The 27,309-nt window shown below is 45.0% G+C and overlaps 1 protein-coding gene and 1 long non-coding RNA gene across 2 annotated transcripts; both read right to left on the bottom strand.

Moving 5' to 3' along the window:
* Nucleotides 1-350: 350 nt before the first annotated feature.
* Nucleotides 351-17,616, bottom strand: shisa2 (shisa family member 2). Its single transcript, XM_033022786.1, has 2 exons — nt 16,447-17,616; nt 351-1,382 (listed from the first exon to the last, which is right to left on the bottom strand). The coding sequence occupies exons 1-2, from the start codon at nt 16,766-16,768 to the stop codon at nt 820-822; spliced, it is 885 nt and encodes a 294-aa protein (XP_032878677.1). The 5' UTR covers nt 16,769-17,616; the 3' UTR covers nt 351-819.
* Nucleotides 17,617-23,577: 5,961 nt separating this feature from the next.
* Nucleotides 23,578-27,309, bottom strand: LOC116974390. Its single transcript, XR_004412353.1, has 3 exons — nt 27,196-27,309; nt 24,132-24,217; nt 23,578-23,880 (listed from the first exon to the last, which is right to left on the bottom strand). It is a non-coding gene; the product is annotated as an uncharacterized LOC116974390 (long non-coding RNA).

Genomic DNA, 27,309 nt, shown 5'->3' with positions numbered 1-27,309 from the left:
AATAGTTCATAAGTTATGGGAGCAGAATTGAAATCTCCGCCATTCAATCATGACTGATTTATCCTTCCTTGTCAACCCCATTCTCCTGCCTTATCCCCAGAACCCCTGAATAAATATGGTGGATGTACAGAGTCTTTCACCCAAACTAGGGGAATCAAGAACCAGAGGGACATAGTTTAGGGTGAGAGGGGAAAGATTTATTAAGAATCTGAGGGGACAACTTTTTCACACAGTGGGTATACGGTGGGTATACGGCGTGAGCTGCCAGAGGAGGTAGTTGAGACAGATACTATAACAACGTTTAATAGACATTTGGGCAGGTACATGTATAGGAAAGAGGGATAATGGCTAAATGCGGGCAGGTGGGACTAGTGTGGATGGGGCACCTTCGGTGGCATGGACAAGATGGGCCAAAGGGCCTGTTTCCATGCCGTACGACTCCAGTGGTACATAATTCAGTGCCGGACGTTACGTACTTCCAACAATCATGACTGAGCAAGCAACCATCCGTTGCTCCAAGGATCGTTGGATGTGGCCGACCAATGATGGTCTAACGACCGGCTACTCCCAGCAGGATGAAGATGGCTGCCTTAAGCACCCAAACGCAACAAGTGATCGTCAACAGTGGAGAAAATTCTGAAACACTGAATTTCTCACACACACATCTTAAAGGATAAAAATTCCTCTGAGGAAAATTTGATAAACTAATCGCTTACAAAATGTCTCAACCCGTGTTTTGTTTCTCACGATCCAAGTAGATAGCCTCCACGTTGCAGTGATATGTAGAGATATATATTAAAAAAATACATTGGTGTCTTCCTATACAGTTACTGTTGTGTACACCATCTGTTCGGTATTAGCGCTGGCCTGGGGGAAGGAGGTTTGCATTTGCCTGTAACCATTCTGCAGTCCTTCCATGTAAGGAGGAGTGGGCGTCATAGCCAAGGAGTCGTGTTGAACAGCAAACCCCAAGTACTGAGGGTGCAGGAACTGTGCCTGGTGCTGCAGGATTGGCGGAGCCTGCTGGCAACTCACCACGGAGAAACTGGGCGGCACGTTGAGGTAAATGTTGTTCATGGCCCCCTCAGCAGGTAGGCAGCAGTTGCCCTGTGTTCTGACGGGGGGGCCTCGGGCCCCGGAGTTGGCACTGGAGCTGGAGCTGGCCGCAGTGCTGGACTGCCGCGAGGAGGACCCCCGGGGGTTGCCCGAGCTGGAGATCATGGGGATGGACTCCATCAGCCGGCTCGCTGCTGGCGTTCGGTTCTGCTGCTGCTCCTGTTTGGGTTTGAGGCACTTGCAGCAGCAGGCTGCCACAAACGAGCCTATGATGATAAAGGCCACGAAGACGGAGCCCACGATAAGGAAAGGCACATAGATCGGCACTGGGGAGAGAGCAGAAGACACGCATAAACGTTATTACTGAGCGTCTCATGTACCGATTGACACTTTATTATAGAAACATAGAAACAGAAAATAGGTGCAGGAGTAGGCCATTCGGCCCTTCGAGCCTGCACCGCCATTCAATATGATCATGGCTGATCATCCAACTCAGTATCCTGTACCTGCCTTCTCTCCATACCCCCTGATACCTTTAGCCACAAGGGCCACATCTAACTCCCTCTTAAACATAGCCAGTGAACTGGCCTCAACTACCTTCTGTGGCAGAGAATTCCACAGATTCACCACTCTCTATGTAAAAAATGATTTTCTCATCTCGGTCCTAAAAGACTTCCCTCTTATCCTTAAACTGTGACCCCTAGTTCTGGACTTCCCCCTCTCCTCCCTCTGTACCCCCCTCCCCTCCCCTCCCTGTCTACCCCCCCACCCCCCCCCTCTCTAGCCATGCCTGCGCAGTTGGGGGTTATGTGTGATTGGATAGGGCGGGGGATGAGGTAAAAGGAGCAAATGAATAATATTTATATAATATCAAGGGGGGTGGGGGTTATTGTGTGTGGGGGGTGGTTAGTGTGTGTGTGAGACGCCGAAGGCCGCCCCCCCCTCCCCCGCAACCGCGCGTTGAGGGGACGGGACCCAACGGGTCCCCCTTGGTCTAGTGTCTACCTAAACGGCCTCCACTCATCCCTCATCCGCCCTGCTCTCCCACGACTACCTCCTAGCCCACTGCTCTCACCCTCCCTCAGTCCATCACAAGTCCACTCCCCATTCATTCCCCTTCCCCGTGCCTCAATGACGATGAGCTAACAGAGCGCAAAATAGATCAGACCCGCGGGCCCCGGGACTCTCAAACCACAGGGGGTATCTACGATGAAAGACAAGGAATAGACCGGAACGAGGTAGATCGTAACCCCAGTTAGTTTGCGTGCTTATTTATCTATTTATTTACCCGCTTCCGCCGCATCGCCAGCCATGACTACTCAACTACACCTGGCGACCTCAGCCACTCCTTATCACGTGATATGTCACTGAAATTCTTTGTTTTGCAAACCATACATAAGGTATGCAAAGAGTCACAACCTATAGGGTGCTGACAGAGTTACAAAATACTCATTAATGTCCCGATGGTCCCTCTTTTCTCTGGGGCCGTGGAGGGCCATTGAGGAGTGAGGGAGGACACTGAGGAGGGTCGTAGGAGAACTGAAGAGCTTTGTTAACATAGAACAGTACAGCACAAGAACAGGCCCTTCGGCCCACAACGTGCATGCCCAATATGATGCTAAGACCAAAACATCTGCATGCACATGATCTTTCTCCCACCATTAGTGTGGCACGGTGGCAGAGTTGCTGCCTTACTGCTCCAGAAACCCAGGCATGATCCGGACAACGGGCACTGTCTGTACGTAGCTGGTACGTTTTCCGTGACCATGTGTTTTTTTTCTCTGGGTGCTCCAGTCGGTGTCCTCCCACACTCCAAAGAACTACAGGTTTGTAAGTTTATTGGCTTTGATTAAAAACTATGAATTGTCCCTAGTGTGTAGGACTGTGCTAGTGTATAGGGTGATCGCTGATCGTTGCGGACTCTGTGTGCCGAAGGGCCTGTTTCCACACTGTGTCTCTAAACTAAACATTCCATGCATATGCATGTGCCGATCCAAAAGTCTCAAATGCCACTATCAATGTTGAAGGTATAACGCTGAAGCAATAAAATAAATGGTGCAATAAAATGCTCAAATCTCAAAAGTACTTTTATTATATCTAATCTGCAAAAATAATCATAGAACAGTGCAGCACACGAGCTGGCCCTTCAGCCCACAATGTCTGTACTGAACACAATACCAAGACCAACACTTATCTGCCTGCACATAATCCATATCCCTCCATTCTCTGCATATCCATGTGCCTATCCAAAAGTCTCAAACACCACTATTGTATCTACCTCCACATCCACAACCGGACACACATTACACTCTCTGTGGAAAACATTTGCCCGAAACATCTCTTTTAAACATTTCCTCTCTCAACTTATAGCGATGCCCTCTAGTAATTGATTTTTTTATCGTGGGAAAAAGTTCTGACTGTCTGGTCTATCTATTCCGCTCATAATATTATATACTTCAATCAGGTCTCCCTGCAACCTCCAGCGTTCCAGAGAAAACAATCCAAGTCTGTCCAACCTCTCCCTGTAACTTATGCCCCTTAGTCCAGGCAGTTTTCTGGGAAACCATCTCTGCACTCTTTCCAAAGCCTCCTCATTCTTCCTGTAATGGCTTTGCATGCTATCCAATCATACCAGATAATACTACACAGATTAAAATCAAGTCAAACTCAAGTACAATAGGAAGAGCAAAGGGGAAGATACAGAGTGCAGAATATAGTTCTCAGCATCGTAGGTCATCAGTTCCAGAGATAAAGTCCAATGTCTGCAATGGGGGGGGGTCTGTGTGAAGTTTGCACGTTGTCCCTGTGACCGTGTGGGTTTCCACCCACATCCCAAAGTCGTACGGGTTGTAGGTTTCTTCGCCTCTGTAAATTGCCCCTAACGTGTAGGGAGTGGATGAGAAATTGGTATAACATCGAACTAGTGTGAAAGGGAAATTGATGGTTGACATGGACTGTGGGCTAAAGGGCCTTGTGCCATGCTGTATCTTTTTTTAGTTTAGTTTAGAGATACTGAGTGGAAACAGGCCTATTGGCCCACCGAGTGCACCCTGACCAACAATCACCCAAACACTAGCTCTAGCCTACATACTAGGGACAATTTACAGAAGCCAATTAACCTACAAATCTGCATGCCTTTTGGACTAACTTTACTGAACGTTTTTCCTTCCAATATTTAATATGTAAAAGAATATGTGTGTGTTTATGATTGTGCTTATAGTTTGTTTGGTTGTTTGTTTGTCTTTTTGCACAAAGTCCGCGAGCATTGCCACTTTTCATTTCACTGCGCATCTCGTATGTGTATGTGACAAATAAACTTGACTTGACTTGACTTGAATGTGGGAGGAAACTGGAGCACCCGGAGAAAACCCACGTGGTCACAGTGAGAAGGTGCAAACTCCATAAAGACAGCATCCGTAGTCAGGATGGAAGCTGAGTTTCTGGTGCTGTATGGCAACAACTCCAACTCTGCATCACTGTGCTGCCCTTAATGCCTAAACTAAACCGTTCTGGTCTTGAACAATTTCTGTTCAGAGGAGAAGGTTGAACCAAATGAAGACTTGTGCCTCATGAACTGTAATGATCAGTGTGCATTTCATTCCGAGGACAATAATTTCTCTGTACACCCTCCTCTAAGGTGAAACAGAAAACAAGAAACTAAATAGCACAGAGCATTCCCCTTAAAAAGTTAATGTGCACGTTATGTGCCAAATGCACGATAAAAATTAATGGTCTGTAATATTGCAAGGGACATTGCAAAGGCCATTCAGAAGCCTGATGACAGAGGGGAATAAGCTGTTCCTGAGTTTTGAGGTGCGTGCATTTAAACTTCTATATCTACTGCCAAACGGAATCAGGAGAAATACTACACGAGAAGAAACTAAACGCGCATTTTATATTGTGCCTTCAACATAAAATATGTATCATAGTTTAAGGAACCCTCCCAAAAGAAAGTCATAGGAAACAGGCCATTCGGCCCAACCAGTCCAAGCTGACCACGATGTCTGTCAGAGCTAGTCACGTTTGTGCACATTGGCAGATCAAAAATAACCAGACATTGAATTATAAAAGAAAATGAGAGTGTAAATGTCCTAAATCGTTAGAATAGTTTAGTTTAGAGATACAGCGTGGAAACAGGCTCTCTTGCCACTGCTTTATCTTTTCACTGACGAGTTAGCGCTCAATAAAAAGCTTTTCACTGTACCTTGGTACATGTGACAATAATAGATTAACTTAAACTAAGCAATAAAGATTTGATAGAAACCTGAGGGGCAATGTTTTCCACACAGAGTGTGGTGTGTATATGGATCGAACTGCCAGAGGAGGTGGTTAGGCAGGTACAAATAATAACATTTAAAAGACATTTGGACAGGTACATGGATAGGAAATGTTTATAGGGATATGGCTAAATGCGAGCGGGTGGGACTAGTGTAGATGGGGCATCTTGGTCGGTGTGGGAAAGTTAGGCTGAAGGGTCTGGTTCTGTGCTATATGACTCCACAAAACGAACCAAAGAAAGAGCTGGAAATATGGATACAAATGTTTATGAAGATTGTGAAACATCACGATGTGACATCTAGGCACAACGACGCTCTCTACAACAAGTTAGGAAACTGGGTCCATCAACTCAAACACAGAGAGGGCCTGAACTTCAGTCAGTATGAAGAAGGATCCCTACCCGAAACTTCACCTATCCATGTTCTCCAGAGATGCTGCCCAACTTGCCCACACTGATTAACATGTCCCATCTACACTAGTCCCACCTGCCCGAGTTTGGCCCCTATCCCACCAAACCTGTCCTATCTATGCACCTGTCTAATTGTTTCTTAAACATTGCAATAGTCCTTGGCAGCACGTTCCATACACCCACCACCCTTTGTGTGAAAAAGTACCTCTCAGGTTCCTATTAAATCTTTCCTTCCCCTCACCCGCGTCTACCTGATCTATTCCTCTCATGATTGTGTACACTCCAAGGAATAGAGTCCCAGCCTGATCAATCTCCCCCTATAGCTCAGGCCCTCGTGTCCTGGCAACATCCTCGTAAATCTTCTCTGCACCCTTGACAACATCTTTCCTGTAACATAGTGCCCAGGACAGAACACAATACTCTAAATGTGGCCTCACCAACATATTATACAACTGCAACATTATATACTCAGTCAATTTATTGATAATATGGGAGACTTCAGCTATTGAAGTGATTTAAAGTTTTGCCATTTTCAGAATAAGGCCGCGTTCTCTGCAGTAGATCGACACCTGGGCACTGGGCACCTGGGTTGGTAAATAGTTTCAGTGGCACACAACGTGCACTCTCTGTGATGCGATAACTCACATAAACCTTTAGCTCAGGGCTATGTTGGACGGTAGTGTAGCAACAGAGGGTTGCATACGATGCACTAGGCTCCCACATGTAACGCCCGGCATGAAGGGCCGTGCCAGTGCTGTTCTAAGTGTAGGAAGGAACTGCAGATGCTGGTTTATACTGAAGATAGACACAAAATTCTGGAGTAACTCGGCATCTCTGGAGAAAAAGGGCTGAGGAAGTTTCCGACCTGAAGCGGCACCTATTCCTTTTCTCCAGGAATGTTGACTGTACTGTTCTATATTTAGGACTATTCCTTGCAGCGCAGGAGGATGAGGGGTGATCTTATAGAAGTGTGCAAAATCACGAGAGGAATAGATTGGGTAAATGCAGAGTTTTTTACAGCTTTAACATCGGGAGAAGAATGGAAAACAGGGGAGAGACAATGACTCTGCCTTCCATCCCAGTGAGGAGGAGATTCACTGTGATGGATGTTTGTGTTAATTGTGTGTCTTGGTTATTCTTGTTGTTGTATGACTGCAGAAACCAAATTTTGTTTGAACTTCATTTGAGGTTCAAATGACAATAAATGGTATTGTATTGTATTTTGCCCAGTCTGGGGGCAGAGAACCAAAGGACAGGTTTAAGGTAAGGGGGGGGGGGGGGGTGAGATGGATGTATGGACGTGCTGCCGGACGAGATAGTCGAGGCAGGTACTATTGAAATGTTTAAGTAACATTTAGACAGGTACATGGTTAGGACAGGTTTACAGGAATATGGGCCAAATGCAGGCAGGTAGGACCAGTGTAGATGGGGCACGGTGGCCGGCGTGGGCAAGTTGAACCTATTTCCACGCTGTACGACTCTGTGACTCCAAATATGTTGGTTGGTTTGTTGTTGACACGAGTACCAAAATCTCTGTGATGCATGCTATCCAATCAAGTCATACTATACATGAGCACAAACAAGCCATATCAAGTACAAGAGTTAGTACAAAGAGAAAAATAGCTGAGTGCAGAATGTAGTCTTACAGCATCAGAGTTCCAGTGGCAGAGAAAATAAAGTTAAGAAGATAGTGCAAGGGCCGAGATGAGGAAGGTTGGGAGATGGGGATTACGCCCTCGATTTCACCGTTCAGTAGTCCGATAACAGCGGGGAATAAGCTGTTCATGAATCTGGCGGTACCCGCTTTCATATCTTCTGCCCGATAGGAGAGGGGTGAAGAGGGAATGACTGGGATTTTTTTTTTATTTTTTTTATTTTTTTTTTTAAGAGATACAGTGTGGAAACAGACCCTTCGGCCCATCGAGTCCACGCTGACCAACGATCCCCGTACACTAGCACTGTGGACAATTTACAAACTTTACCGAAGCCAATTAACCTACAAACCCGCACGTCTTTGGAGTATGGGAGGAAACAGGAGCACCCATGTGGTCACACGGAGAACGTACAAACTCTGTACAGACAGCATCCTTAGTCAGGATCGAACCCGGGTCTCTGTGCTGTAAGGCAGCAACTCTACTGCTGCGCCTCCATGCCGTACTTGATTACAACAAGGCTGATTGAGAACAAGGCTTGGTTCTCTGCAGAAGTTCTACAGCTGGATACACTGCTGTTGGTGAATAGTTTCGGTGGACAGACAATGCTGGGTATGTGATAAATCACACAAACCCTCAGCTCAGGGCTATGTTAGGCTGCAGTGCGGAGACAAGTGCTTGTATACCATACACTAGGCTGACGCATGTAATGAACCATTGGCGTGGCTAATTGCAGGTTACAGTTTTTAACAAGACAAACTAGCTGCGTGATAAAACTCATGATTGATTATAAATACATAGTCTGGTAGAACTCCCCCTAGCAACAGGGAATGATAGGTTAGAAAGAGGCATGGCCCAACCTTATGAGAAAACATTGTCAAAACCGATCGAATCTATGTCAGCGACTTGGAAGAACATGTTGATGAGTTGGTTAGTAGGTCTGCCTATGACAAAAATTGTTGGAGCTACAAGTAGTGAGGAAAGCTGTCAAAGGATATAGATCTGTTACAGATATGGGCAGAGAAATGGCTGATGGAGTTTAATCCGGGCAAGTGTGAGGTGTTGCAATGTAGCAGGTTGAAGACAGGGGTTAAAGGTATACACTTAAAGGCAAGACTCTTAACAGCATTGATGTACAGAAGGATCTTGGGGGTTCAAGTCTATAGCTCCCTGAAAGTGGCAACACAAGCACATAGAGTTGTAAATATAACATGTGGTATGCTTGCCTTCATCAGAGGACAGCGAGAGGACATAGGTTTAAGGTGAGGGGACGAAGACTTAATAGGAACCCGAGGGGTCACTTTTTTTACACAAAGGGTGGTGGATATATGGAATGAGGTGGAAGTAGTTGAGGCAAGTACCATCACAACGTTTAAGAAACATTTACAGTACATAGATAGGACAGTTTTAGAGGGATATGGGCCAAACACTAGTGTAGATGGGACATGTTGGGTGGCTTTGGCAAGTTGGGCCGAAGAGATTACTTCCACGCTGTATGACTCTATAACTTGAGTGTAAGAGTCAGGAAGTCATGTTGCTGCTTTCAAAGAAATGTTGGTCAGGCTGTCTGGAGTATAGTGTGCAGTTATGGTTGCACTGTCGCAGGATGGAGGCTTTGGAGAGCTTGCAGAAGAGATTTCCCAGCATGCTGCCTGGAATAGTGGGTATTAGCTGAGTGGAGAGGTTGGACATTAGTTTTCTTGGAGCGTTAAGAGGCGGAGGTGGAGTTGAAAGTCAGTGGGTGAAAATGTCAAGCACTAGAGAACATAGCTTTAAGATGGGAGGGGAAAGGTTTAAAGATGATGTGTGCGGCAAGATTTGGGTGCCTGGAACGGTGGTAGAGGCAGATACGATAGTGATGTTTAAGTCTTTTAGACAGGCACATGGATATGCAGGGAATGGAGGGATATGGGCCATGTGCAGGCAGGTTAACTTAGCATCATGTACAGTTCAGTACAGACATTGTTTAGTTTATTTTAGTTTGGGTTATTATTGTCATGTGTACAGTGAAAAGCTTCTTGTTACATGCTATCCAGTCAGTAAAAAGTCTATACATGATCCCAATCAATCCGTCCACAGTGTACAGATACATGATAAAGGGAATAATGTTTAGAAAGGCCTGTTCATGTGCTGTACTGTTCTATGAATTAGATAGTCTTTGGTTAGAATCAATAATTATCAATAGGTTTGACATTACAACGCAAATGCTATCGGACGAGTCTAACGTGCATTTCCCATTGGGGAGAAGAGTAATAGAATAGTTGATTATAATAATTGCCACAGATGTGATTGAGATTACTCAGCATATTCATGCAAACCTATTGCTCTGATAGCAACCAGTTAGGAGAACAAGGACAAAGCAAAAACATTTGCCAGTGCTTCTGCTGTCTTGCCCAGTAATCCATTATCTAGATCTTTACATTAGACTTTAGAGAGACAGTGCAGAAACAGGCCCTACGGCACACCAAGTCCGCGCCAACCACGATCACCCCGTACACCAGCACTATCATACACACTCGGGACAATTTAACCATTTTACCAAAGCCAATTAACCTACAAACCAGTACGTCTTTGGAGAGTGGGAGGAAGCCGGAGCACCCAGAGAAAACCCATTCGGACACAGGGACAATGTACAAACTCCGTACAGACAGCACCCGTAGTCAGGATCGAACAAACCCAGGTCTCTGCAACTCTACCGCTGCGCCACCATGCTGAATTCTGTGATAAAATGTCATTTGTTACCTCCCTGCTGAATAACGTCACAGCTAATATTATGGATAAATAATTGTAAGATGCAACACTCCCAATACTTCACCCTGTACCCACACTGCAGTCTGGTGACACATCTCGGGAAATGTTCACAGACCACAATTATTTGAAGCACAACATGGAGAAGAATATCCAATTACTGCTCTAGATGATAGCAAGGTTGAGTTAGATAGGATTCAAAGAAATACAAGGAGTTCTCACACTAAACAATGAACACTGGGGCAACTTGTCACTGTCATCTGATACTGTATTGATTTTGGAGATACAGGTGAGGTGCCAGAAGACTGGAGGGTGGCTAATGTTTATTTAAGAAGGACTGCAAGGAAAAGTCACAGAGTCTCGAGTAGGAGAATCAAGAACCAGAGGTCATATGTTTAAGGTGAGAGGGGAAGGATTTAATAGGAATGCGAATGGTAACTTTTTCCACACAGAAGTTTGGTGGGTAAATGGAACGAGCTGCCAGAAGAGGTAGTTGAGACAGATACTATCACAAAGTTTAAAAGACATTTGGACAAGTACATGAATAGGAAATGTTTAGTGGGATATTGGCCAAAGGTGGGCAGGTGGGATGAGTGAAGATGGGACATCTTGGTCGGCATGGCCAAGTTGGGCCGAAGGGCTGGTTTCCATGCTGTATGACTCTATAACGTGGCACTGCAGATGCTGGTTTAGAAAAAAAAGACACAAAGTGATGGAGCAACTCAGCGGGTCAGGCGGCATCTCTGGAGAACACGGGTAGGCGATGTTTCGGGTAGGGACCCTTCTTCAGGCCGATTTCAAATTTCTTTTGTTTGCTGGCATGTCCAAAGAGATTCCCCAAGCATTGAATGTAAAGTAACAGTAGGAGTTATGGACCAATGCACACACATCCATAAGATTAGCATGTAACACACAGCAATAACTAGATTAAACTCTGAATGGCCCGTCTTCCTAATCTGTTAGTATGCCGGTAGTACTATTCATGCAAGTTTCCATACAGCCAGCACTAGTTCCAGTGCACACAAGGGTGGGAGTGACCTTAAAGTCCAATCTTCAAAATGCATTGTAAATAACTCTGCATTATACATTTACACTGTCATTGCATTGAAATATTTGGAGCAGCTGATAGCTTGTTCCAGGCACTTCCCACCCTCCTTGCAAAAATGTTCCAGGCACTCCCTCCCTCTGTGTAAAATGTGCTCCATGGACCCATCACCTGTGTAAAATGTGTAAGAAGGAACTTCAGACCTTTCTGTCCTGGGCCTCCTCCACTGACAGAGTGAGGCCACAAACAAATTGGAGGAACAACACCTCACATTTCACTTGGGCAGCTCAACCCAGTGTTGTGAATCTTGATCTTTTTTCTAATTTCAAATAACCCTTGCATTCCCTCTTTCTGTCCCTCCCCCACCCTAGTCATCCTGCAAGTTCCACTGTTCGCATCCATATATCCCTTCATTATCACCATTTCCACAGCCAACAATGGACCATTGTGGGCTCCACCTTCCCTCCTCCTACCTTTCTCTTCACTGTCAGCTCTGATTTGTTCTGAACCTTTTCATACCTTTTGTTTCCCTCCCCCCAACTCTCAGTCTGAAGAAGGGTTTCGACCCGAAACGTCACCTATTTGTTTTCTCCATAGAAGCTGCATGACCCGCTGAGTTACTCCAGCATTTTGTGTCTACCTTTGGTGTAAAATGTGTTCCATGCACTCCCACCCCTTGGTCTTCCTTCCTGTGGTGGTAAAAGAATAGTCCCTTTTCATGGCCCTCTGTTCAGCTTGGAGTTCTTTTCCCAGTCGATATGGAGAGTTGGCACAGGGGCAACATCTTGACCTGAACATGACAAAGCCCTATCTATACCTTTTATACCACAAATACCGTTTCATGCCACCATGGCTGGGCTTGGAAGCAGTCTTCAGAAAGTAAAGTAAGACTGTACAAACATAATTTATCCTTTAACCAGTCCTTTAACCAGCACCTTTATGAAAGTATTCTTAATTTCTTTAAAAGGAATAAACCTTTGAAATAAAAATTTTGGAGATGAAACTCAGTGTATAGATTCTAAAAGTGGACAAACAGACTGCTGGAAGAACTCAGGATTATAAAAGATGTTAGCACGTTCTCCCCTGTGACTGCGTGGGTTTCCTCCGGGCGCTCCAGTTTCCCCCTGCACTCCTAAGGGTTTGTAGGTTAATTGGCTTCTGAAAATTGCCCCACTATGTAGGGAGTGGACGAGAATGAGGGATAACATAGAACTAGTGCCGAGGAAGGAACTGCAGATGCTGGTTTATACCGAACATAGACACAAAATGCTGCAGGAACTCAGTGGGTTAGGCAGCATCTCTGGAGAAAGTAGGTGATGTTTTGGTTCAGAACCCTTCTTCAGAACTAGTGTGAATGGGTGATCGATGGTCGGCGTGGACTCTGTGGGCTGAATAGCCCACTTCCACGCTGTATCTCTAAACTAAATAAAGGACTCTAATCGTTTTATGGCGGTTGACTCCAAAGTTTAAGTGTTATTATTGTTATTAATAAAGTTTGTGATATGATTATTTAATGTCTTCTGGTCTCATTCCCTCATGTCCTCACTGGTAAGAGTGTTCCTAATGTTTTCACAAGACCTCTCTTCTATGACCCCAACAGCTGTTGTAAAAATATTCAGCAATGTTTGAACACCAACATCACTACATTGAAAAGCTCCTCCTTCACTGTAAACCGAGTAAAACGCTAAGGCTTGTGGAGTGTGAGATGGATGGAGCACTTGGCCATGTATTAGGGCAGCACACAGTGGCACAGCTGGCCTCAAGAGGGTCAGAGACCCAAGTTTGATCCTGACATCGGATGCTGTCCGTGTGGAGTTTGTACACTCTCCCTGTGACCGTGTGGGTTTCCTCCCACATCCCAATGACGTGCGGGTTTGTAGGTGTATTGGCCTCAGTAAATTTCCCCTAGTGTGTAGGGAGTGGATGAGAAAGTGGGATGAAATAGATCTAGTGCGTGAATCGATGATTGGCGTGGACGCAGTGGGCCAAAGGACCTGTTTCCATGATGCATCTATCAATCGATCAAAAACCAGATGGGCAACCAACTAGTGATAGGGGGACTTTATCACATGTAGAAATTTCATTGGGCTAGCTATAAAGAATAAACATGTTATTGGGACAAGCCCTTGGTATTAAACTGAACCCAGTTTAAGGCAGGGATTGGAGACACAAAGAACTGCAGATGCTGGAATCTTGAACAGATCACAGTGCTGGGGGTACTCTGTAGGAAGGAACTGCAGATGCTGGTTTAAATCGAAGATAGACACGAAAGGCTGGAGACCCTTCTTGAGACTCTGAGACTTAAGAAGTATGAAGTAGACTTCAGAGTCTGAAGAAGAGTCTTGGCCCGAAACGTTAGCCATTCCTTCTCTCCAGATATGCTGCCTGTCCCGCTGAGTTCCTCCAGCACATAGACACAAAATGCTGGTGTAACTCAGCGGATCAGGCAGTATCTGTGGAGGGAATGAACGTTGCCTGTTCATTCCCTCCACATATGCTGCCTGACCCGCTGTGTTCCTCCAGCACTTAGTGTTAAGGCAGGTGATGCCGTTTATCGTTTTAAGGTGGGAAATAATTCAGAGCAATATCACACAAGTAAACAAATCCCCAGTGAGTTAAACTGACCCAGCTGTTTCGCTGCGCTGGGACTGGAAGCTTCGGGAAAGTTATTTATTTTGCCGGGTTTATTTGTTGTGCTTTTGTCTGGATGTTTTTTTGAGGCCTTGCAAACTTTCACTCACTTGTGTGGTCTTTGAATTTTATTGCAATGCACCATTAAATACTTCTCAAAAACACTAAATTATCTTTGTAATTGCCACTTTTAGCATGAGTGGACAACGCTTATTTTTCGATAATAACAACAATTTCAAACCTAGACCGTGCATTCTATGTGGTGAGGTTTGGAAATAAACAGCCCAAGATTGTGCGCTGGAATCTGTCTCTTCTAAACGCCGTGTTTTGTTTTTTTTAAAAGAGACCAATTAGTTGCAACTAAATGATGGAGAAATAGCTGGGAACTGCCGATCGCCGTAAAAGGCGATACGGTTTGCATTCACATTTTTTTCTGTGCAACGTAACGGACCTCATGTGGTCAGTTCCTGACATGTCCTGCTCCCGCTTTCAACGAGTGAGGGAGGGCTGGCTCCGCACGGTCGTTCCCAATGCACCGCCCCGCCCTGCCCTGCACGCCGCTGCCACGATAGACGGACGGCTCTCCCGGGCTGTTATGTTGCACAAGTGCTCCAGTTAAAGTCTATGTCGACACACTCTGTCTGAAGCTTCTCCAATGCATGGGTCTCCCTGGTCTTAAAGACTAAAGCCCACAAGAGCATACTTTCTGAACGCAAGCAGGGACCCTGTTCTGGGGGAAAAGTCGTCTGGACGAGAAAGTCGTCTGGTTTTATCCTTCCACGTTATAAATTCATCGAGTCAAAGAGTGATACAGTGTGGAAACATTGGGGTTGGACAGGCTAGATGCAGGAAGATTGTTCCCGATGTTGGGGAAGTCCAGGACAAGGGGTCACAGCTTAAGGATAAGGGGAAATCCTTTAGGACCGAGATGAGAAGAAACTTTTTCACACAGAGTGGTGAATCTCTGGAACTCTCTGCCACAGAGGGTAGTTGAGGCCAGTTCATTGGCTATATTTAAGAGGGAGTTAGATGTGGCCCTTGTGGCTAAAGGGATCAGGGGGTATGGAGAGAAGGCAGGTACGGGATACTGAGTTGGATGATCAGCCATGATCATATTGAATGGCGGTGCAGGCTCGAAGGGCCGAATGGCCTACTCCTGCACCTATTTTCTATGTATCTATGTATCTATGAAACAGGCCCTTCGGCCCAACTTGCCCACACCGGCCAACATGTCCCAACTACACTAGTCCCACCTGCCTGATGTGCTGAGTTCTTCCAACATTTATCTTAGTACCAAAGGCACTGTGTTCCCTGGTTCCACCGCCCTCAGCCACACACACACACACAACAGCCACCACTCCCTTAAGGAAGGTAACATGCTGGATCAGATTTTGCCAGAGCGCTAAAGAGGAGGCAGAATTGGAGAGCTGGGACATTTGTCCCACTGACTTTTCGTTCGCTCGTGTGTCAGACAATGTTCTGCCATCGCTTTGCCTCAGCCAGTGCCACATATGTGCCTCTGTGGAGATCGTCCGCAGTGCATGCCTCTCCGCCGCAGGTCAGTCAGTCAGTCAGTCGGTGGGCCATTGTATGTACCTCTCCACAGTCCCACTGACTGGTCAAACGTTTAATTGGCGTTTAGAGAGGTATTTTAGATATGGAGGGATATGGATCATGTGTAGGTTGAGAAGATTAGTTGAACTTGTTATCATGGTGGACACAGACATTGTGGGCCGAAGGACCTGTTCCAGTTCTATGTCCGACATGGATCTTATGAAATGCTGGAGTAATTCGGCAGCAACTCTAGCGAAAATGAACAGTTGACGCTTCGGGTCGAGACATTTTTTCTTCAGACTGAAGGGTCTCGACTGGAAACGTCACCTTATTCATTTTCTCTAGAGATGCTGCCTGATCCGCTGAGTTACTCCAACATTTTATGTCTATCGTGGGTGTAAACCAGCATTTGCAGTTCACTTCATACACATTATAACATGCTTACTTGCTGCAACTTTACAGGCACGTTGATTGACGCAACTATAAATATACAATAATACATTCCTGGTAAGTAATACTAGGTAACTGGGACAATAGCGCAAACCCGAGGTACTGATCTAGCAAGTTGCACACCACGGGAATTCGGTCTAAACTAATCTCCACGCTGCTTGCTGTTCGCGATCACAGGCCACCTGATCAGCTGCTGCCAATATTACCTTCAATTGCTTCTTCCTCTTGTGTTTGCCCTTTTGGTTTTACCTGCATTAGCGATGTGACCCGCTGCTTTCTCGCAAGTAACGTAATACAAAGAGGGCACAGAATGAACTGCAGGTGCTGGAACCTTCAGCAAAACACAAAGTGCTGGAGGAACTCGGCGGGTCAGGCAGCGAGTGGAGGGGGAATTGGGCAGCCTGAAGAATACGCTGTCCATTTAAGTAAACTCAGCGGTCAGGCAGCATCTGAAGATGGGTGGTTTGGCCAGCGGGACAGGTAGCATCGGTGGAGATTGGACAGTCAGAAGACAGATTCGCCTGTCTATTTCCTGCACAGATACTGCCTGACCCGCCGAGTTCCTCCAGCACCGTTATGTGTTGTTTATTGCTAATGCAAACTGGCGAACATTGGCTTCTTACCTGCGGAGGAGTTGCCGCCGTCTCTGCCCTCGCCGCCGCCCGGGCCATCGTTGCTGCCGGCCGGCTGGTCGTTGTCACAGTGGCCTTGGTCTAACCTGGCGTCGGCGCTGGCGCAACAGTAGCGCAGCGAGCAGGAGCCGCAGCAGATGGTAGCCGTGCCCGAGTCAAAGCGCTCAGGACACTGGAAGCCGCCGTGCCAGGTCCCTTGGGTGTCCATCCAACCGTGGCAGTACTCACCGCTGGCAGCGGCGGGGGCCGGGGGTAGAAGCAGAGTCCCGAGCACCAGCAATAAACCTCTCGCCCAAAGCCCGCACCTCCCCATGTTCAGCCCGGACAACACACGGGGCAGCAAATGCAGAAACGCAGACTAGAGGCTCCAAACCCACACAGATATCTGCATCAAAAAGTTCTGAAGTCGGTGGGGAGAGGCGACATCTGAATCAGCAACAAGACTTTGAAATCGCAAGCCCGACAACAGGTAGACAAGAGACACGAGGAACTGCAGATGCTGGGATCTTCAGCAAAACACAAACTGCTGGAGGAAGTCAGTGTGCCAAGCAGCATCGCTGGAGAACGTGGACAGGCGACGTTTAGGGTCGGGGCCCTTCTTCAGATAGATAGATAGACTTCATCCCCATCACCGTGCACTAGGGCAGCGCAGAGTTGGATTTTGCAAAGAAATTCAATAGTTTCTCCTCTTTAGGGGGCAAGAACGTGAATTGTTCCCCCTTGCTAACATTTCCACGGTTCTTCTCTGACCAGTGCAAGAACAAGCAGTAGACTGTGCTACCTATTCAGTGGTCATTCAATCCAGTTCACCGGCGCTGGCTGGCTCCCATTCTCTGACTCAGTCCTCAGTCTTGTAATCCCGTCCGATGTTACCAGTGCATTCCCGCACAGGGTCCGTGAAATGCATCGATGCTGGCGCTGGCTGAGCGTTGTGATTCACAAAGGATTGGCCGGTGCACCGGACTGCAGCAAATCCTTGCTTCTTTCCCGTCCATGTGTCTTGACTGGCGGTTCGCAGCTGCTGGTATCGATGAGGGAGGTTTCAGTTCCTCAACGCCCCCTTTACGCTGCAGCAGCAGTTGTTGTTGTTCCTCATTGTAGCCGGCCCCTTCTCCAGCCCCCTTTACTTGCCTGCTGCTGCAGTGCCACCCCTTGTCCAGCTCCCTTTACTTTGTTGTTGTCTCTCCTCCCCTTCTTCCCTTCACTCGTTCAGTGGCGGTGAGTCCCTGCTGAACCCTCCGCCCTAACCAGTGAGTCCGTTACACCAGAGGCTAGGCAGGGTGGATGGTTTACCCAGCAGGTTTACCCTCATAACACAAAGGAGAAACACGTGCGAAGTTCAACACTCTCAGGTAGGGCCACCAACTTTTTGCTCCGGCTTCGTAACACAGCCCTGCTGGCCGGACATCGTGTTGCAGAGCAGATTTATTTCAGAGATACAGCATACAAGCCCTTCGGCCCAAGTTTGCAAGAATTTGCATTGGTCTAATAATTGTGCGATTCATTCATTTCCAACGTTCATACAAGACACAGGAGCAGAATTAGGCCATTTGGCCCATCGAGTCTACTCCGCCGTTCAAGCATGGCTGATCTATTTTTCCCTCAACCCTATTCTCCTGCCTTCTCCCCATAACCTTTGACACCCTTATTAATCAGAAACCCATCGATCTCCACTTTAAAAATACCCAATAGACAATAGGTGCAGGAGTAGGCCATTTGGCCCTTCGAGCCAGCACCACCATTCAATGTGATCATGGCTGATCATCCCCAATCAATATCCCGTTCCTGCTTTCTCCCCATATCCCCTGACTCCACTATTTTTAAGAGCCCTATCTAGCTCTCTCTTGAAAGCATCCAGGGAACCTGCCTCCACCGCCCTCCGAGGCAGAGAATTCCACAGACTCACAACTCTCTGTGAGGAAAAAGTGCTTCCTCGTCTCCGTTCTAAATGGCTTACCCCTTATTCTTAATTGTATTGCGTTGTATTCAATTTATTGTCATTATCTCATATTGGAGACAACAAAATAAATTTTCCTTACAGTCCAGTATCATAAAAATAAATAATAAATAAATAAAACATATTAAAATAAAAACAATGAAAAAACATTCAACTGTGGTCCCTGGTTCTGGAGTCCCCCAACATCGGGGACATGTTTCCTGCCTCTAGCATGTCCAAACCCTTAATAATCTTGTTTCAATAAGATCCCCACCCATCCTTCTAAACTCCAGAGTGTACAAGCCCAGCCGCTCCATTCTCTCAGCATATGACAGTCCCACACAATTAACCTTGTAAACCTACGCTGCACTCCCTCAATAGCAAGAATGTCCTTCCTCAAATTAGGGGACCAAAACTGCACACAATACTCCAGTTGTGGTCTCACTGGGGCCCTATACAACTGCAGAAGGACCTCTTTGCTCCTATACTCAACTCCTCTTGTTATAAAGGCCAACTTGCCATTTGCATTCTTCACTGCCTGCTGTACCCAGGTGTTTGGCGCTGTGAGGCAGCAGCTCTACACCACGGTGTGCTGCCCGATTTTTCATTGAAGGACCTAAAACAATCCCATCCCCCAAACAGTATGGCCTGAGGGAGCCTAAAGAAGTGTCCCGACTGAAAACATCACCCATTCTTGTCCTCCAGAGATGCTGTCTGACCCGCTGAGTTACTCCAGCACCTTATGTCCTTTTTTTGTTAAACCAGCATCTGCGGTTCCTTGAGTCTCCAAGGTCAGAGGGTCACAGGTTCAACAACATAAACATGCATCTCGTCACAGAGAACAAACAGGCTGGAAAGAATGCAGAGAAGATTTAGAAGGATGGTGCCAAAACCTGAGGGTCTGAGCTGTAGGGGGAGGCTGAGCAGGCGAGGTCTTTTATCTTTTTCAAAAAAAATAAACTTTATTCCAAATAAAAAATACATACAAAGCAAAAACTTTGCAAAATCTCCTCATACATTTTATATACATATTAAATAGTGGCATACTCACTAATATAAACAAAAACCATTGCCATTCATGTGCCCCCCCCCCCTGGGCTGATATCCCTTTGCTTGTTTGAGGGGTGTTCCCACCCGACTCTGCCCCTCAATGTCCAGTGGTAGAAGGACACTAGTTAATACAGGAGCTGAAAGAGCTGGATAGGGGAAGAGGATGGTTAGAGTTTTTTTTTGGGGGGGGGGGGGGCGTTTGCTGTAGGTAGAAACAGATAAGGAGAGTAAAAAGGGCCACAAATGTAGTCGGGGTGGAAGTGGAGATGAGGAGGGTGGAACTAGACACAGATGTTCCGAGGTACAGCGAAAACCTTTTGTTGCGTGCTAACGAGTGTGTGGAAAGACAATACACGATTACAATCGAGCCGTCCACAGTGTACAGATACATGATAAAGGAAATAACGTGAATAGCGTTTAAGATAAGGTCCAGTAAATTCCGATTAAAATATGTAGGTAGAAACTGCAGATGCTGGTTTACACCAGAGATAGACGCAAAAAAACTGGAGTAACTCAGCGGGTCCAGCAGCATCTCTGGAGAAAAGGAATAGGTGATATTTTGTTTTGAGACCCTCCTACAGACTGAGAGTCAGGGAAATGAGAGATATAGGTACATATATAACAAATGAATGAAAGATATACAAAACCAAACAATGATTTAGGGAAGGTGGGGCTTACAATGGCCCATTGTTGGCTGTGGGGTAGGAGATAACGAGTTATACAGACAGTGAAACGCAACGAGGACGACAGCGAAATTGGTACGACAACTAGTGTGAGGGAGGGACGGAGAGAGAGGGGATGCAAGGGTTACAACTTTAGAGAAATCAATATTCATACCACTGGGTTGTATTGCCCAAGTGAAATATGAGGTGCTGTTCCTCCAATTTGCAGACTTCATCTCTGACAGTGGAGGAGGCCCAGGACAGAAAGGTCAGTGGGAATGGGAGTTAAAGTGTTTGGCAACTGGGAGATCGTGTAGGCCTAGGCAGACTGAGGAAAGGTGTTCAGCGAAACAATCGCCTAGCCAATCAAACATAGATGGGATTTACAGCAGTCAGAGGTTATGGGGAGAAGGCAGGAGAATGGGGTTCGGAGGGAGAGATAGATCAGCCATGATTGAATGGCGGAGTGGACTTGATGAGCCAAATGGCCCAATTCTACTCCTATCCCTATGACCTTATAGTCCAAGGGTCTCCATATGTGAGTTTCTAGCTTGAATTTAGCTCCTCTGCATGTTCCAGACACATACTGCAGCTCCCCCTGGATTTACATGCTAATTGCCTAATAAACACAGCAGAAGACCACATAATTATAACAACAAACATAGCTAATTAACATTACAAATTGCCAATTCAGCAGCATCCAATCTTTCATTTAAACCATCTAGTTTCATCGCTGTTTGCAGCAGATATGTTTTTAAAGAGGTCTAACCCTAAATTTAATTTTTTAATTTTTGCAGAAATATTGATTGATGGATACATTGCCTAGGACACAAGGGATAAGTGCCCATCTCCTCTTTGACGGCATCTTTTATATTCACCCAAGAGATTTTGCGGCAGGGTCTCAGTTTAACGAGTCAGTGAAAGGCAGTAGCCTCGTGCAGTCCACGACTCCCTCACTGCAGACCCAGCCTGTGATTACGTGTGCAAGAAGAGAGACACACAATGCTGGAGTAACTCAGCGGTTCAGACAGCATCTCTGGAGAAAGGGAATAGGTGATGTTTCGGGTCGAAACCCTTCATCAGACAGAGTCGGGGAGGGGGAAACTGGGGGTAAGGGAAGGTACAAAACCAAGTGCACAAGATGCGGGAATGGGATTTAAATCTAGAACCCTATAATTTATAAATAAGGGCGCTACTAAAGTGGTTGCAGCTGACATGATAACCTGTGCAATTTAAGCAAGATTACACCTCTGCTATTCTGCTGGCATTTTGAATGAACATATGGAGGAGATTATACGTGCCTATTCCACTGAGATGGTGCAGTGAAAAAAAGACATCACATTCACTCCTGCACCTGTCATTCTAACTAACCTACTGGGAACCGAATCCAGCTGAGCTGAGGTGGGCCAGACAAACTACAAAAAAAGAAATTGATAATTAAAATAATAATACTCGCTGAACAGACAAATGCATTTTTGTTAAGAAAATATACTTTATTCCTAGACCATAAGACATAGGAACAGAATTAGACTATTCGGCCAATCAAGTCCGCTCTGCCATTTGATCATCGTTGATCTATTTTACCCTCTCAACCCCATTCTCCTGCCTTTCCCCCATACCTTTTGACCCTTATTTTTAGTCAGAGGGTGGTGAATCTGTGGAATTCTTTGCCACAGAAGGCAAAGAAGAGACCAAGTCAGTGGATATTTTTAAGGCAGAGATAGATAGATTATTGATTAGTACAGGTGTCAGAGGCTATGGGGAGAAAGCAGGGGAATGGGCTTAAAAGGGAGAGATAGATCAGCCATGATGAAATGGTGGAGTAGACTTGATGGGCCGAATGACCTAATTCTACTTCTATTCCTTATGACCTTATCACCATCTCATATGGGTGATCTAGGAGATCACCCCATAGCCTCTTGAACACCAAATAATTCAGTCCCGACCTGCCCAACCTCTCCCTAGTGCTCAGGTTCTCAAGCCCTGGTAACATCCTCGTAAATCTTCTCTACATTCTTTCCAATTTTAACATCAATAGCAAGTGAGAGTTCTCAGTCACTGTTGCCCATTGCTGACTTCTATCCCACTCAGGTAGGTGTATAGAAAGGAACTCCAGATGCTGGTTTATACTGAAGATAGACACAAAGTGCTAGAGTAACTCAGCAAGTCAAGCAACATCTTTGGAGAAAAAGGAACCCTTCTTCAGACTTCAGATTCAGTGATAGGTGGAATTCATTGTCACAGAAGGCCATGGAGGCCGTCAATGGAGTGATGGATTCTTGATTAGCACGGGTGTCAGATCTACCGTGAAACTGTCACAAAGCCTCTCAGCAAGGACAGATAGATAGATAGATAGATCCTTTATTTGTCATTCAGACCTTTCGGCCTGAACGAAATGTCGTTGCCTGCAGCCATACATATAATAATAAACAACAAAACACACAATAAACATAAATTAACATCCACCACAGTGAGTTCACCAGGCACCTCCTCACTGTGATGGAGGCAAAAATCTTAGGGTTACTGTCTCTTCCCTCCTCATTCTCCCTCTGCGCTGAGGCGATACCCCACCGGGCGATGGTAAGTCAAGTCCCGCGGCTCACCGAGCTCCGCGAACGGGCCGGTTCAAGCTCCGCGGCCCGGGGTGGTCCAGCGGACACAGCTGTTGCCGCGGGAGCTCCGGAAAACAGGCACCAGCCTGTGACCTGCGAGCTCCCGACAGAGAGGTACGTAGGATGAAATTTGCAGCATGTACTCATAATGTCACCAGAACGTGCACCTAAGCTAGCAATGACATGGCAACCTGATGGAAGAAGGAAAAGAGGCCGACCAAAACTCACATGGAGGCAAACATTCCAAAAGGATATGGAAGCCCGGGACACAAGCCTAACGAGGGTGGAAGACGGCGCACATAACCATACAGAATGGCGAAAGCTTGCTGCCCAATGTTGAGTAACAGTGTGGGAGGAACTAAGTCTAGGCAAAGTCAGGTGTGAAGGGGAGAAGGCAGGAGAATGGGGTTGAGAGGGAGAGATAGATCAACCATGATTGAATGGCGGATTAGACTTGATGGGCCGAATGGCCCAATGCTGCTCCTACAACTTATGAATTTCTGAATACAGGTGAGAGAGGCTTGACTGGCAGATGGGTGGGTAAAGGCCAGAGATGAAAAGGAGACAAAAGGTTGTGAGATTAGGAAATAACATGCGTGAATTGTGCAAGTAAAACATAATACTTTTTAATCCAGTAATTCCCACGTTTCGGTCTGTACTTAATTTCAATTCAATCAACTGTTGCCTTCGAACTGATTAACTTATGATTTGCCGTACTTTTTCTTGCACTCCTTTCTTCTAGCTTTCTTTCCCCCCACCCCTGCAATCAGTCTGAAGAAGGGTCCTGACCCGAATCATCACCTATCCATGTCCTCCACAGATGCTGACTGACCCGCTGATTTACTCCAGCATTTTGTGTCTTTCCTTGGTAAACCAGCATCTGCAGTTCCTCGTTTCTAACCTATTTGTTTTGATTATTTTGTTGGATGTTGTAACTAGTTCATTAGCAAATGAACAGCAATTAATCGTTCATTGGATCTTATGCACGCACACCAATTCTTTAATGACCACATAGATAATTCATAGAAGTAAATGATGGAGCACAAAACCCACAGTTTGTTGGAGAAGGCTCTGCCAGCATGGAAAAGGAAAATCCTAACTGAGATTGAGATTGACATGTTAAAGCGGTGATCTGTAGCTGGGGCCTGATGTCAGCTTGTTTTTCCTGAAAAGACAGAGGGAACTTGACATCATAACTGTTGAATTTCAACAAAATGCAAGAACAAATTTCAACAACTACCCCTCACCAACAAGATTTCCTGAATGATTATGGCTTCCACACTCCCTGGACGCTAGCTTCTTGCTTACTTACGGAACGTGTTTGACCTCCACAGTTACTGGGGCACAACCCTTGTTGCTTTTTTGCCTGCATCAATACCTTAAAGATGAGAGCCCATAAGCTGAGAAAACACATACCTTGAGTCATTTGATACCAGCCACAAAGTTTTCCATCCGGTGTTGCCCTGATCACGTTGTGAAAAAAGCTTTTAATGATTGTGAAGCTGTGGCAATCCAACAAATTAAGAAATTAATTAGTCGTAATTAAATATAATAAGAAGCAACTAAATATGCTAGTTTATACCAACGCTAGATGCAAAGTGCTGGAGTAACTCAGCCAGCAACTCTGGAGTAAATAGATAGGTGATGTTATTGGTCAGGACCCTTCTTCAGAGATCCATGTTCTCCAGAGATGCTACCTGACCCACTGAATTACTCCAGCACTTTGTGTCTATCTCTAGTAGCAATTAAACTTTAATTAGTAGATAGGGCTTAATGACCACTAAACCCTATTTGAGGTGGCTACTAAATGACCGTAAATGATATCAGTGAGTAATCAGCGCTGCTAATGAATAATTAGTTTGTGCACTAAGCATTAAAAAAAAGTTCCTTAATAAAGAAATGATTTAATTATATAAACAAAGATTAGTTGGGTTATTGTTGTAGTGATATTCTATATTGCCTTTTAGAGCAGACATTTCAATAACTAGTTCATTCTCCATCTAGTTTAGATTAGTCTAGTTACTTTTCTCTATGTCCTATCAATGGTTTTCACACTTGGTAACCAGAATCATGCACAACAAAGTTTAGTGTGGTCTGATCAATGCTATTACTCTGTGTTTATAGTTATGATTATTGTTTTATATTTCTACTTCCCAGATAGACATCAATATCCTCAAATTAATACCATAATACCACGACATAAGAGCAGAATTAGGCCAATCAGCCCATCGTCTAATCTGCCATTCAATCATTGCTTATTAAATTGCATTCATTTTCTTAATTAATACTTCCAAATAATATACATTTTAGATATTAATAATAAACATTTTCATATTCAAGATCACCATCATTTAAACTCACTACTGGTTTAACTTTCCAGATAAAATTTGTTTCAGCAATTCATTAAATGGTACCTAACCCCGCCCAGTCTGTAATATTAATATTTTAAATTGGTCTATTTAGTGTATGTTTATTTTTTTCCAGAAATTCGTTCATTTTTAAGGTGTTTGATCAATCATGCCTTCAGTATTGCAATCACGGTTTGCTCGCTGATGTTTCACACCCTGTTTTTTTCCCCGTAAAAGAACAATTTTACTTCTTTGGAGCTATTCGTAAGTAATTCAATTAATTGACAGTTGTTGTATTAATGGCTCATTCACATTGAATAATAATCTAAAAGGTGTTAGAGTTCAAAGATCTGAATTCCCTGCTCGTCACCTCCATCTTTATCATCTCCTTCACACCAGACGTTTGACAGACCAACATGTCAGAGATCAATGGCTCATAGATCTCATCTGGAAGAACTCACAAAACTGTCTACCATGCAAGATCTGTTCAGCCATGGACTGATCCCTGCTGAATGAATTACTGACGCCCTGTCTCATTGCCAATGAACTGAAGCCTGTATTCCCACAGCCATTTGATCTTTTCTCCAGTGTCAGCAAATTAACATCATCAACGTGGCTGCTTTAATTAATTGTGCTCTACCAGGAAAACTATTCTGAGGCAGGAGTGCGGAATATAGTGGTAATGATTGAATGCAAAGTAAAATAATCATAAAAGTCAACTTATGCCCTTCCAATCAGCTTTGTGTCTGACCTCCCATCCACCTCATTGGCCCTTAATCAGACTTTTTACAACGACCATGCTATATCATGCACTAAATGCTGTATTTTTATCCTTTATCTGTGTACTGTTTAACAACTTGGGACTTGAATCATGAAAAATTGTGCCTAAACATGGCGACTCTTCTATACTGTCTCTGTGTATTATTCCCATTCACTTGTACTTAACTAAGATTGTGCTGATGTACAATAATACTTTTACTGAACTGTATGCAAAAAGGAATTTCACTGTATCTCAGTACACGTGACATTCAACAAAGTACCATTGAACCTGTAGACAGCTTGATTGTATTCATACATACTCTTTTTATTGACTGGATAGCACACAAACAAAAACTTTTCACTGTACCTTAGACTTCAGAGATACAGTGTGGAAACAGGTCCTTCAGCCAACCATCAATCATCCCGTACACTAGCACTAGCCTACACACTAGGGACAATTTACAATTTACAGAAGTCAATTAGCCTACAAACCTGCACGTCTTTGGAGTGTGGGAGGGTACCCGACCATCTGGACAAAACACACATAGCCACAGGGAGAACATACAAACTCTGTACAGACAGCACCTGTAGTCAGGATCGAACACAGGTCTCTGGCGCTGTAAGACAGCAACTCTACCGCTGCGCCACCATGCCGCTTTCAGTAAACGTGACAATAATAAACTAAGCTAACACGTTTTTGCTTCAGCTAAACCAATTTTGGATGGTGGTAGATTTTGAGAAATCGTGCTGATAAGACGTGAATTTTCTACTGTGTGATAGGAAATCTAAATCCATGCTATACCTGCAACGTGTTTTCCTGTATATCCTAATTCAACTTAACCTACTTCAATGAGGTAAACAATTAAGAGATTGACACTAAACTTAAAATTATTGTTCAAGAATATTTACTATTCCTTTGGTACAGATGCCCAGGTGAGTACAGGCATAAAACACAGAGAGCAGTGACATGTTTCAAAATATTTAGTGTTCTGCACCTGGTAACTTGCTTTGACGAGTTACGGGTGGGAAGGATTAAGGAGTAGATTGCTCGGGTATTCTAAAGGGGCATCACATACATGCACACAGAAAGCTCAAATGTCTGTTTCATTCTGAAAACATCAGGCATTATCTCGATTCTGTAAACTTGGAAAATGTCTTAGTCTTGGAAATGGTGCTTAATTTAAAACATACTAAAATCAGATAGTCAGAGTCACAGAGCAATGCAACACGGCAACAGGCATTTGGGCCCCATCTTGTCCATGGCAACCAAGTTGGCATATTGGCACATTTGCCTGCATTTGGCTTAATAGCCCTCCAACGTTTTCCTCCACCTGGAACATCAAGGAAAAGAAAGATAACGGAAATATGCTTACTTTGATTTGCTGGAGGGATTAACAAAATTTTTTTTTTTAAACTGGAGCTCAAAAGCCGTTGTTTCTCGTGGCAAATTTCTACAGTTGAAAGCACACGACCTTATCTGAAAGAGT

The sequence above is a fragment of the Amblyraja radiata genome, chromosome 6, assembly GCF_010909765.2.
Source record: "Amblyraja radiata isolate CabotCenter1 chromosome 6, sAmbRad1.1.pri, whole genome shotgun sequence".
Classification (NCBI taxonomy): domain Eukaryota; kingdom Metazoa; phylum Chordata; class Chondrichthyes; order Rajiformes; family Rajidae; genus Amblyraja; species Amblyraja radiata.
The sequence above is the reverse complement of the archived record's forward strand: the minus strand, read 5'-3'. Positions and strand labels throughout refer to the sequence as shown.